General features: G+C 38.9%; 1 protein-coding gene across 7 annotated transcripts; it reads left to right on the top strand.

The window, feature by feature from the left end:
• Positions 1-539: 539 nt before the first annotated feature.
• LOC119905322 (calcium-independent phospholipase A2-gamma-like) lies at positions 540-13,725 on the top strand. Of its 7 annotated transcripts, XM_038722218.1 has the most exons (12): positions 558-1,240; positions 2,781-2,969; positions 3,092-5,495; positions 6,989-7,062; positions 7,153-8,108; positions 8,409-8,561; positions 8,656-8,813; positions 9,242-9,351; positions 9,453-9,624; positions 9,755-9,812; positions 10,042-10,236; positions 12,625-13,725. In XM_038722218.1, exons 5-12 carry the CDS (start codon positions 7,212-7,214, stop codon positions 13,081-13,083), a joined length of 2,202 nt encoding a protein of 733 aa, XP_038578146.1. In that variant the 5' UTR covers positions 558-1,240; positions 2,781-2,969; positions 3,092-5,495; positions 6,989-7,062; positions 7,153-7,211; the 3' UTR covers positions 13,084-13,725. The 7 variants fall into 7 exon arrangements, with proteins under 7 accessions (XP_038578144.1, XP_038578140.1, XP_038578145.1 ...); XM_038722216.1 differs by having other exon boundaries at positions 540-1,240; positions 3,092-7,062; XM_038722214.1 differs by having other exon boundaries at positions 551-1,240; positions 3,092-5,662; positions 6,585-8,108.
• Positions 13,726-13,750: the final 25 nt, after the last annotated feature.

Below are 13,750 nucleotides of genomic sequence, written 5' to 3'. Positions count from 1 at the left end.
CCCAGTCATATTGGCCCTTCTCCTTAACTTTGAAATGATGCACAGTTGAAACTCTAGATTTACAAATTCCACTAATTTAGTATTTTCAAAATTGTTAGGCTAGTATTAATAAGTTTAGACAGTTCTTAATTTTCATTAAAATAACTTAACTGACTACAATATCTACATGCAGCCTAATATGACATTTTGTATTTAAAGTGTTTCTTTCTTTCTTCTTTAATCATTGAATCATCATAATAGTGCACAAGTCAATGCTGCGCTGTTTTTTATAGAGCCAGGGAACGCTATTTAGACATTAGGAAATCTTTTCATAATGTCTAAAGAAAATTATTTAATTTCAGAATTGCGTGAAAAGCGTTTTTAATATATTTAACATCGTACGTTACACTCGCCATTAAACCAAATGTTGTTAATACAATGTCATATATTATAATTGGCTATTATAAGTTTACTCTTCATAAATGAAATAATATTCAACGGGACTAGTACTCTAACCCCCACTAACACCCCCGTGGATAACGTTAGCCTGCTTCTTCCACCGCTGCCAGTAAACTTACAGATGCCAATTTATCTTGAATATGTACAGAAAACCTCAGTATGATGTTTCAGGTTTCTCAAAATACTAACAAAAGATATTCCCATGTGAGAAACAGAATACGGTATCTTTAAACATCGGGGCTGGGAATTGAGCTTTGTTCTTGTTCCACTCACATTTAAAGTAATGTGCAAGTAAAAGGCAGCAGAGTGGGACCTCAAGCGGCAGCAGTCACACACTCACCACGCCTCGGATTAATTTAGCTGGTGTTACTAAATTGTAGATTTTCAGTTCGTATGAATTTAACTGTGTTTTTGTCTAAACAGGCAAATGTGAGGCGCGAGATAACATTTGCTGGACACTAACGTCTTTGTATACCGTTTGTTTTGAAAAACGTTTGCGCGTGACCTCTGTTAAGTTACTAAACCGCTTGGCAACGTTAAAGTCACGTGCTAAACGTTGGGACTGTTAGCTTACTTAGCTATATCTGCGTAGCTACCTAGCTAGTTAGTAGCCGGTGTAGCTAATCGCGGGTTCGCCGTTGAGGTTGGTTCAGTGCTTTTGCAGATGTTTAACGTTAACAAAGTGAGAATATGTTTGACCATTTTGCCCAGTTGTGTAAATTCAAGGGTGGCAGTAAGATTGCCACCAGCCCTCCGCAGACACCAGCATCGCAACTTCAGCTCTGAGTCTGCAGATGTCAAGGTAACTTAAGCCTCTCTGTGTGTAAACGTTACTGACTATAATACCAAACAGTTCTGATTTTATTTTGTAATTGACTTAGTAACATAACTGCTGCAGCGTTGGCAGGATAGGTAGTTAACGTCACTATAGGCAAACTTTGTTGGGTTTTTTGTTTTCTGTAAGCTGTATGCTTGTAGGCATGGCTGTAACTTTTATTTTTTTACCAGCTGCCTAACTGCCACTGTGCTGATTATAAAAAGAGATCCTGTAAGTCATTGTAATGAGAAGCTTTATCAAAATAATGACATAGTATCTCAATAACGAGAAACCTTCTCAAAATATTGGCCATCTCAAAAATGACTTAGTTTCTCAAAACAATGACATAAGATACTAACAGATACTGTTATTTTGAGATACTGTGCATTATTATTTTGAGATGCTAAGTCAATATTTTGAAATTGGTAAGTCATTATTTAGAGATGCTATGTGTCATTATTTTGAGAAAGTATGGTGGAAATGGGCATATAGCTGGATGTTGAATGGTAAATGTTCCCTGCTGAGAGGCTTTAGTACATTCAAGTGGTTGAGTAAGTGGATTGTCATTTCTGTGGCTGCAAAAGACAAACAGAGTAGTAGGCTGCATCTGGTCTGTCCATGGGAAAACAGTCCGACTGCATGCAGTCATGTTCAGTGCTAATATTTCTGATGTGTTGATTTTAGCATCTAGCTATGTAGCAGTTGAGTACTTCCTGTTTAAGCAGCTTGTCACCTTAAAAGCTCTGAATCTGGACCACTAGGGCCTAGCAGCAGTTTGTCCTGTCCTGAGTTATCCTAAATTGTAGCATTAACTTAAGTTCCGCAGCAAAAGTTAAGACTGACACGTATGACTTACCATAAGTGGGCGAACATGTTAATATAATATTCATTTAACATGAGTTTCTTTTTATCAATCGCTACTTTTGATTTTTCTGGTGAAATGGATTTCATACCACTACACGTTAACTATACCAAATAAGTATTGAAGTAATTTGCAGTTGTCTTTGAAGTAACATAAGCACTGATAAAATATTATCCTGTTAATCAGGTAATCCCTTGTGAAACTGAGGATTGTCATTTTCATTTGCTCTCATTTTTTATTCATTAATTTTCATTAATTCAATTGTCTTGATTTTTCATTTTCTGGACATTTCAATTTAATTAGTGTAATAAAAAACAATAAAACTTATATGGTTGTAATATGAATAATTTTGGCTCTCATTCCATTTTATGTTGAGCTCCAGGGCAGTATAGTTTTCACACTATTATTTATTGTCCCCCTTAGACAGAACAGTGGTTGTCTAGAATTAGTACTGGGACAAACCTGGCTCAAACACTTTGTAAGCCATATTTATGCAGAATTAGAGATCAATATTTGTACACAATACAGTAAATATTGAAATGGTCTCAGTAAGACTGGTTGTCAATAAATGCCTCAAAAGAGGCCACTTCACTGTAGTAATTGTGCACTTGAATGAGTGAAATGTCCCGGTTGTCATCTATCCCATATCATGCTCTGTTTCAGGTGCTGTATGATGGGCTTTGTCCCATATGTGTGACAGAAATCCGTTTCCTCCAGTTTCTGCAGAGGAACCACCCTGGGAAAGTAAATTTTATCGATATCTCCAAGCCAGGATATGATGGAGCAAAATACAAGGACATCAGTTATGAGATGGCCATGGAGGAAATGCATGTAATTGATGAGAAAGACGAGGTAAACTTAGATTCCATTGACTTTACTAGGATTGTAATATTCAAGTTGCCATTTTGGATTAATTTAGCAGATTAGCACATATGTAGTATTATGTGAGTCCTTAACCACCTGTGTATTTGCAGGTTCACTGTGGGATCCCAGCATTTGCAGTCATGTACAGTGCAGTGGGCCTTGGCTGGTTGGGCCGCTTAATGATGTCACCACTTTTGAGACCATTTATGGACAAGTCCTATGCCATCTTCGCCAGGAACCGCTTAAAGTGGACTGGACGTGGGGAGGAGTGCACCACAGGACGGTGTGAAAAGAAAAGACACTGACTTGAACACAGAAAAAATAACAAGTTAATTGATGAACTGGATGAATACGACATGGTTTGTCCTGTTTAACCATTGGTTTATTATAAACCCTTTCTGGAAAAGTTTGAAGACAAAGATTAAATATGTATGTTGTGAAACCATAATTTAATGCACAATTTCTTTACTTGAAAAACTCGGATTAAACATTCTAGTTAATTCACTTAAAGTGATGAAAACATCTACTAAAAATGATCCAAAAATGAAAATTATGACAGTAATAGAGATGTTGATTGCAATATAAATTCCCTGAATAGTACAAATTTATGTAGAATATTTTTTAAAATATTTATAATGGCTCAGTGATTAACAAAATTTTCTCAGGAATTATGTGATAATTAATCTTTGTATTCTCATCATGTAGAACTCTGAGCTTTTTAGCTTTGTCTGATTGTTCTTCTTGTAGGAACACTGGTAAGATGACAGATGAGCAAACAAAAGAAACTTTAGATATCAAAAAAAAGATATACTGCAAAACACAGAGATAATAATGGTGTACTCTATATAAGACATGTCATACTATGACAAATACACAGTACAGAGAAAATCGATGAAGCAAATACAGTCAATTTCCTGTCCCACGCAGCGTATCAGATAGGTTCATTCAAAAGCACATACAGAACCAAACTGTCAGGAAGCTGCCACTAGATGTCATTGTAAGTCTAAAATAATATCAGCTGTGAGAGTGAAATTGTTCCTTAGGAATTATGTTGTAAGGCAGTCATAATGATTAACCTCATTTCAGTTGCCAGATATATAACAGATATAAGCAGAATAATGGGTTCAGTTGATTGTTATAGAACTGGGTGAAATCTATTTCATGTGTCAGACAAAGGAAACTCAACAAACAAAACGGACTTAACTGACATAATATTTTTCAGTGAATTACTCTTGGCAAATAATTCCTGTGTGCTGGGTGGACCAATAACAGACACAGTTTTTAATCCCACAAAAACCTCTAATGTCGTATGTTTCATCAATGCATTGTAATGCAGTGCAAACAGTGTGTGCTTGTCAATGATTATGAGTTGTGACCACAGGACAGTGATGTTTGCAAAACACTCTGATATAAGGCAGACAGTATTTTTTAAGATTTTTAATTAAAATGACCTATTTAATAATTGCAGAGTACAGTTTTTACTGGGTAACAAGGCAGGAACAATTGTGTTAGAAAATAATATGTATTATTTATAGTATAAATTATAATATTAAAAAAAAATAAATTATATAGCTAGATAAAAAAACATGATTGTTTTGTTATGTAGGTTATGTAAAATGAAATTAACTATTCCATTGTTCACTCACTTTTAATTACAGTATTGTTTAATGAATTACAGTATAGTTACAAAGTATGACAATTAACTCAAGTACTCCCTTGTTCAAGCCCTTTTAAATGTAACAACAGAGTAGTTACAGGGAATATTATATATATATATATATTACCAAGGTATTTTTAACTAACCCAAGTGCCTTTTCATGACATAGCTGGTCATACAATCTATGCAAGGCCCTCTGGAACTCTTAATTACTCAACATGTACAGGGTAAATTAAAAAGTAGGCTACTTACAGTGTAATTTCGTTCTAGCACCCCCCCCCCCCTCCCCCCTCCCCCCAGCCTCCCATACTTCACTTGTATCTACATGTATTTTTGTGGAAAATACTGTATAAACACTGTTAATTTTGGTCTGTAATCTAAAGCTTAACCACATTTTATCATCAACTAAAGCATCAACTAACCAAGGAAGACTTGTAGTTGTTTTGTATCACATGTTGTGGTCTGTGTAGTTTCTATGAATTACAGAGCAGGTGACCAGTTTCCCATCCCTATTTTGAGGGAGTTGTGTGGTGCTGTGACTCAAGGAGCAGCTAACATCGGCTCACTGAGCCCCTGAAGTTATCACACCCCTCACTAATTTTAGACTTCCAGTCCCACAGTCAGCGGTGACAACACGACTTTAAGCCTGTGTGGTCTTACAAAGCATTTGTCATGCTTGTCCACTCCCCAGTCCAGCTCAACCAATGAGATTAAAGTAGTGCATGAGAGAAGGGTTGAATTAAGTATCAAAACACCGTGGAAATGGTGCTTCTGAAAGTGGTGTACTGGATTTCAAAGAACAGAAAATTGGTTGAAGAGGAGTTGTGAAAACAGAAGAACTAGGTGTTGTGTTTCAGGTAAATCATCAGTGAATACTTTCGTCATATTTTTCCTGTCAAGGTTAGAGTAGCTATAAGCTACTTTGGTTCATGACCTTTCCCCTCTTGAGTTGAAAACAGCCATAGTAGACGTTTGACTATTGCACATTCAAGCTGTTTGCCTTTCTCTTCATGAAGGTACCATAGTAAGTGTTGAATGCATTATAATTTACATAGTATAAGTACACTCTTATTTGCTAGGGATATGCGAGCAACTACAGGCAAAGGCAGTCTTGTGTTCTCAAATTTCAATGTCACATGGCAGATGCAGATCTTTTGGCAGAATGTAAAGAAGTATTTACAGGCCATGTAGACTGACGTATTTGTTGTTTGTTTTGAGGTCTCATGTTGCATTTATGAGGGGACACAATACTAGGAAACAGGGAAGTGCAAGGTTGTTGTGGAACATAATCACGCTGAACTCTAGTTAATTGTTGCCTGTTTACACAAGTGACGATGACTCTGCTCTGAACAGACATATAGCTGAGATATTGATATACCAGACTTACCTGATGTTTGGACAATTTTGTTTTTATCTGAAGTTTGTCCATTGTTTTGCAAGGCAATTATTTTGTTGAAACTTAAGTTATAATGTATGTATAATGATTTAAGTTAATGTGCTTAGCATGTATATAGTTTTGTTGGTCGATCAGGTCATACTTTAGTTTGTGACCAAATACCTGCAAAAATGACATTCCCATCAGCCTCAACGGTACTTTGTTTAGTTATAATCAGAAAATGTTAAGCAAGCTAACTGATAAACATGCTTTGTTTTCTTTCTCCATTGTAGTTTTTGAATTTGAATAATCTTATAGGGTACAGAGATTAACTACTTGTTTTTAATTTTCATCTTTAATTGAGATTTCTTTATTCACTTTGCATTTTCTTTTGTTAATTTTGTTAAACTTACATTTTTAAGTAAATTTTATTTTTTTTAGTGTCACTGTCAACATAAATTCATTAGAATTAAGCTCAAAGCCACCACTGTGCCAAAATACAGCCTCAGAGAGCTTCTAGCATTGCTGTCTTAGTCTTGTTCTAATGTGTTTGTTTTGTGCATTTTCATAGATTCCTGTTGAAAATGCTGCTCTGACTTAAATCTATACAAGCACAAGAGTGACTTATGGACTTTGATTGATTGCTGCTCACAACATTAGGTGAAACATGGTTTGCTACTTTGGCACCAACTTGTGTTCAAGTTCAGTAAACAACACTTTGAGGTCATACTGCAAAATTAGGTACCTAATGAGCCTTCTCAGAAAGTCTATTTATCTGGCTCAAGCACCACACTGCCTGGACCTCTACAGATATTCACTGCTGCCACCTCTTCATCTTACCAGATGTACAAGAAAAGCTACTCTTAAAAATTTAGGCCACAGTCATACAAGCTATGACTCTTACCACTTCCTCAGAAATTTTACCAAAGAAGTGAAACATCTCCAGGTTGTGCGTTTTTACTCATCCTCCAATAGGAATACATGCAAAGCTGAAGCTCCAATTGGGATCTTTGACGTGGCTCAGGACAGTTCAACAGGAGGATGTCTAGGTCAGTCTTTTAATCAATTGTCCAGACACATTAACATTTATTTCAGGAAACCTTTATCAGAAAATGCTAATCTAGTTGTCACAACTCCAGAATATTTTAGCAGGTCACAGAGACGTAGTCAAAGTCAACGGGAAGCCAGAGAACGAAATATGTCTAAGGCCAAAGACACAAAGCAGACCTTGAAATGCAAAGACAAACAAGCGAGCTTGGGAACAAGGCCTTCAACACAGGGAAATTCTGGAATGCAACTATTTCACATCAGCTCTTTGGCAACAACATTTGGTGAGAGTTACAATTATGTTGCCAATCACATAAACTCAGTCTTCTCTAGCGGTTCCACAAAAGTTCAAATGCAGGAGAATTTGGAAACCATGTCTTCTACCAAAGGGACAAATGGGCGGCAGAAGAGGAGAAAAATGCAAAACACTTGCATTATAAACTCTCCAGAAGCTGAAATGTCTCAAGTAAATTTGTGTGCTGGTCAGGCAACAGTGGAACCTAACAATGTTTCCAGCAGCTGGGAGGAGGGCTACCTTCACTTTGCAAGACACATCAATAAATACTTTGGTGCCAAGGTTACCAATGAAGTTGACCAAGATCAGAATAAGAGAGGACAACTTCCTGTGGAAAAGAATACCACTTTCAAGAAAGACTTTTCAACACAATCTACTTCACAAACTCAAGGTGCCAAGTCACAACTAAAGCAACAAGAACCTATAATCCCTCAAACTGGAGGCCCTTTCCACAGCAGCCATAATACGACTAACTTTGGGGAGAACTATTTCCAAATGTCTGCTTACATCAATCAGTATTTCAAGGGACAAAGTGGATTGGATGAAGACATTGATGGTAATACCCAAATACAGATGGACCCTGGATCTGCTACCTATAAGAGACTGGGGACTGTATCCCTTATGGACTGCCTTCGCCACCCCACAAGTGCCATTCCTGATTTGATGGGTGCTTATCTAAAGCTGGGCCCCTTGTCCCTGGCTGGTAAGGCCAAACCTGCCATGACTTCACCAGAGACAAAATTGTTTAAAAAGGTAAGTTGAGGTTTAAGTTCAGTAATGCCAAGTTGACCAAGATTATGAGAAAATGAAAATATACCGAAATTGGTCTTCGAATCTACAATGACCCTTTTTATAGCATGAACTGACTTGTCTCATCTCATCATCGCTTAATCTCATTCTCCAAGCTGGTACAGCATTGCAGTTCATTTTATTTGATATAAATATTAGCTATTGCCAAGGTCACCCACAGATTCTACAGAAGCTAAAACACATAAAATTAAATCAAACTGTTATCCAAATGTTTGTAAGTAATTTCTGGCAATGTTATCTCAGCTTGTCCTGAGTCAGAGACAGGCAGAGGAAGTGACACGAGGGTTGATCACATGCCTGGCACAGGCTTCATCTCCTGACGCTCTAACTGCCTGCTTGGAGGCACTCAATGAACACCTTATCCGCTACCCCTCATGCAAGGCTTTAATGTGGCAGGTCTGTTGGAAGTGAAAGAAACGACATGACATTTGCACAAATTCAACGAACTTATTTGACCTCAGTGAATTCTTAAAGATGTTTTTGTTTACAGGAGAAAACTGCAGTCAAATTGTTGAGAAAGCGACGAACCTACAGAGACAGTCGGATGCTTCAGAGCACCTTAAGAGAAACCTTGGCTCTAATCGGCTATGTGGATCAAGTCAAAGGTCGTGGCATCAGAGTGCTCTCAATTGATGGTGGTGGCACAAGGTAACTGTAAGAAAATAGATTATTAATGAATTACTGCCCTTCAACAATCTGCATGCTATACACAGAACAAGAGCTGCAATTTAGGATTATTTTCATTATCAATTATTCTCAACTTTTTTCTGGGTTAATCGATTAGCTGTTTTGCCCATTAAAAATCTGAAAATAGTTCTTGTTACATCTGACCAGCATTGCAAAATCCAAATATAAATAGTTTGCTATATAGTCAAAAGACTATAGAGAGGTTGACAGCTCTCTCATTTGAAAAGCTGCAAAGAATTTTTGCTTGAAACAGTTGCTGGTTAATTTTGTGATCGACTTATCAGTTTTAACTTAACTAATTGTTTCAGCTTAACCCAGAACCCGGTTTAAGATGGTCTCTGTCCTGTGTTCTGTATAATATGTAAGTATACTGTCTTTGCCTTTTCCAGAGGTGTTGTGCCTTTGCAGGTGTTAAAGCTACTGGAAGCTGAGACAGGCAAGAAGATCCACCAGTTGTTTGACTACATCTGCGGAGTGAGCACAGGTGACAAACAACAAAGTACAGAGACATAATGTATTCTCAATAACATCTGGATGCTTCTCCGTCTGAATCTATAATTTCGTGTCTCACTTGTGTGTCTCTGCATGTTTTTATTTAAGGTGCTGTTCTAGCCTTCATGCTGGGTCTGGCCCATTTTTCTTTAGAGGAGTGTGCTGACATGTATCGTCGTTTTGGCTCTGAAGTGTTTCGCCAGAACCCACTGGTTGGCACAGTGAAGATGGGCTGGAGTCACTCTTACTATAACACTGAGACCTGGGAGACAATACTACGGTATGCACAGAATAGATTCTAACAAAACTATACAAGTGCTTCAGTGAAGGTAGTGAATTCTCAGCATGTTAATAATAAGACAGAAATGCAATTTGATCTGACTGAATTTTCTTTTTTTAATCACATTTAGAGAAAAGCTGGGAAAAAGAGTACTTGTTAAAACGGCCAGAGATGAGTCAAGTCCCAAGGTAAGAATACCACCACGGTTATTGATTTTATGAAATTTTACAAAATTACCATCAGGCTCACAGCACTGATAAAATACTGTTGAAATGATGAGGTTACGGCTGCTAAAGTACAGCCCCCTATCTTGGTCAGAATACAATTAGAACCAATTGTTTTGTTTCAAGCATTAAAATTGCAGTTTTCACTGGTTTTGTACAATTTTCACAAATGGTATTGTTGGTATCTGCTCAGGTTTCAGCAGTCAGCGCAGTGGTAAACTGGGGTACCAGTCCAAAGGCCTTTGTCTTCCGCAACTACAACCATAAACCAGGCTCTCTCAGCCGCTACGCAGGTAGCTCAGGCTGTCAGATGTGGCAGGCAGTGCGAGCATCATCAGCTGCCCCAGGATACTTTCAGGAGTTCCCCTTACAAAGTGACGTCCACCAGGTTGGAAACTGCTGTCGTTTCTGCATTTAAGGTTTTCAATAGAATCAAAATGATGTAGTGCTGGGAAAAGGCAATGAAATAGAACAGCAAGGCCCTCCCCAGCATTAATAGATTTCTATTTGGATCTTCCCATTGACGAAGAGAAAAAATGCAAAATCCTCTCTCCCAGTCACTCAGAATTATATAACTGTAGACAATTAGTATAAAATAGTTTGCTATTAAGTGCATAAAGATGATGACTTTGATGTAAGACCTCACCTGCTCTCCCCAAAAAAGATTTAGACAACTCTCCCTTCCTGACTGATGTTTCTATAGTTTTGCTTTTGTTAGTGTCCTTGTCACTACTGATAGCATGCGGCAGTACCTGCAGCCCATTCAGGTTGCACAGGTAGTCCAGCTTCTCCAGGATGGCACCTATATCCATATGTGCCGTTGCAAGTAGGTTTGCTGTGTCTCCCAGCACAGTCTCAAGAGCATGGGGGAGATAACCGGAGACGGGCTGTTACACGACGAGAGCTGGACAGGGCCATAGAAGGGCATCATCCCTGCAGCAGGACTGGTATCTGCTCCTTTGTGCAAGGAGGAACAGGAGGAGTACTGGAAGAGCCTGACAAAACAACTCCATGAGGGTGACATGAGGGCCAGAAGTCTTCTAGTGGGATCTGTGCTCATATCCCAGCACCATGCAGCTTGATTGGCATTTGCCAGAGAACACCACAATGGGCAGGTTTGCTATTGTTGCCCCGTTCTCTTCATAGATGAGAGCAGTTTCACACTGAGCACATGTGACAGACATGAAAGGTGTCTGGAGATGCTGTGATGAATGTTATGCTGCCTGCGACATCATCCAAAATGACTGATTTGGCAGTGGTTCAGTGATGGTCTGGATAGGCGTATCGTCGGAGGGTCATTCAGACCTCCACATGCTAAGCAATGGTATACTGACTGCTGTTAGATACCGGAATGAAATCCTCAGAACCATGGTCAGACCTTACGCTGGTGCAGTGGGCAGTGGGTTCCTCCTGGTGCAGGACAATGCCCGGCCACCAGATCTGGGAGGAGATCCCCCAGGACACCATCTGCTGTCTCATCAGGAACATGCCCAGAAGTTGTCAGGAGTGCATACAGACACATGGGGGCCATACACACTACTGAGTCACATTATGAGTTGCCTTGATCAAAGTCAGACAGGTTGGATCAGCCTGTGATTTGAGTTTTTTACTTTAATTTTTGGTGTGATTTTGAATGCAGACCTCAAACGGTTGGTGATTTTGGTTTCTATTGACCGTTGTTACGTCATTTTGTTCTCAACGAATTATACAGTGTTCAGTAAAGATTTGGAACTTTTAACTTTTATGTTCATTGAGATATGATGTGTGATTAAAGTGTTCCCTTAACTATTTTGAGTATTGTATATTATGTGGGTCACGAAAGTTACTGCGACTGAGACCGGCGAAGAAGCTATGTACCTGAGTATCGGTAAAATGACAATAAATCCACATTAAACGTTAAGAAGTAAAACACACCAGATCCATGCTAATGAAGCTGGCTGCCCCTGTCTGCATCACCTTAACACAATATAAACAAATTGCTCCACATTTGTTTTGTACTTAATACCAGTGGTACACAGACAGGACAACAATATGGATCAAGTTAGCTGGTGAGCATTTTGCAATGGATAACATTAACAATTGGTCGGCGTTAGCAGGCAAGCTAACATTATCTAACAAGCCAACTAAAACACAAAATCGCAATATATTTCACATGCTTTGCAGTAATGTTAATTTACCCGTCAAATAGGATGAAAGCCAAATCTGGGTCGGATTTTATATCCAAAACATAGCAGAGGTCTCTCCATGACTCAAATGCGTTTCTGATGTTGACACGTTTTCACCAGATGTCGATCTGATTCCCAACTTGGCCCGACGTTTGTTGTTTTTTATCCTTACGTGGAGGTTGTGTTGGAGTCTGTAGCTGGTTGTTTTTTGGTGTTAGCGGCCTCCATTTTGTTAGCTGCAGTGTTGTTGCTGTATGTAGATCAGTAGGCAAGGGGCTCGGGAGTGCACATGAACGTCACAGCCTACACAAGCCAATGGATTTCATAGAAAGTCTGACCCGATTTCTTCATATAGGAAGCAGCATACACATTGTCAGAGGTAACCGAGAAAGCCGGCAACGGTTAATTTTTATGTGAGGTTACAGCCCTTTCACAAATAGGCAATAGAAAATTGATTAATTTCATTGAAAAAACTACACATTTGCCATTTTAAGTTAACTGCAATACAAAAATCAGAATATGGCTCTGTGTTTAGAAAGGGCTTAGAGTGGGTTAGAATTTAACAAAATACTTGTCCTGTACACTTTCAGATGATTTCTGTGTTTTTGTAGGATGGAGGAATTATCTTGAACAATCCCTGTGCCTTGGCTGTCCATGAGAGCCATCTATTATGGCCCAACCAGTCCTTCCAGTGTGTGCTGTCCCTTGGCACTGGTCGTTATGACAACGCTAAGAGGGGACCTGCCACCTCAACCAGCCTGAGGGCCAAAATCAGCAACCTGATCAGCAGTGCAACTGACACTGAAGGGGTCCACACCCTTTTGGACGACCTGCTGGCTCCAGACGTGTACTTCCGTTTTAACCCCATGTTGAGTGCTGTGGTGTCCCTTGACGAGAGTCGGCCTTCGGCCTTGGATCAGCTGCAGAGAGACACCAACAACTACTTGGAGAGAAACCAACCCAAACTAGCCAGGCTCTGTTTGGTGCTCAGGGCAGAGCGCTCAGCTGTAAGCAGAACTAAGGACTGGATGAGTGAGAGAGCCTGGGAGATGAAGCAGAGATGGGTGTGAGTAGGTACAATATGAGGTATGTCTATACATAGATTCAAGGTATCCCACGGAATGAACAGATCAAAGTTTTAAAACCACGAACCAGTCTGCCCATTCTCCTCTGCCGCTCACTGGATATTCTCTTTTTTTCTGAACGTAACAGTTACCAAGCCAGCTACGTAGGTGAGTTGTATTAAGTTTTGTACTTATCAGCAGAATGCATCAGATTTAGAGGAGACTGAACAACCACCATTATAAAAAAGATTTTTCAAATCAATATACGACAACTTCTAGAGGAACAAAGAAGGCAAATAGTTGCTGCTAAGCTTCATCAAATTTGTCTAGGCGTTTGTATCACAAAGTGTTTCTGCCGTTTTGTCCACTTCCTGTTATACATGTACTGTATGTTAGATGATGTCAACATGCCTTACATATAGCATTTTGTTTGATAATCGTGAGAAAAGCACTTTTATGCACTTTATTAAAAAAAGATTGGTGTAATGTGCTTGTGACATAATTCATTATCTGTTGCACTCCTCAGTGTTGTTAACTGGATATATAAGCTATAAATCCTACTTTCGTGTGACATTACAGCTGATGTAGTATATTATTGTGCTATGGGCATTTGAGTATTTGTTTTGAATAAATTAATATTTAAGAATACTATTCCTTGTCACTATTCCTTGTC

Source organism: Micropterus salmoides, unplaced genomic scaffold (assembly GCF_014851395.1).
Source record: "Micropterus salmoides isolate LMB-PRFRI ecotype aquatic unplaced genomic scaffold, ASM1485139v1 Ms_hic_scaffold_16, whole genome shotgun sequence".
Lineage (NCBI taxonomy): Eukaryota > Metazoa > Chordata > Actinopteri > Centrarchiformes > Centrarchidae > Micropterus > Micropterus salmoides.
The sequence above is the reverse complement of the archived record's forward strand: the minus strand, read 5'-3'. Positions and strand labels throughout refer to the sequence as shown.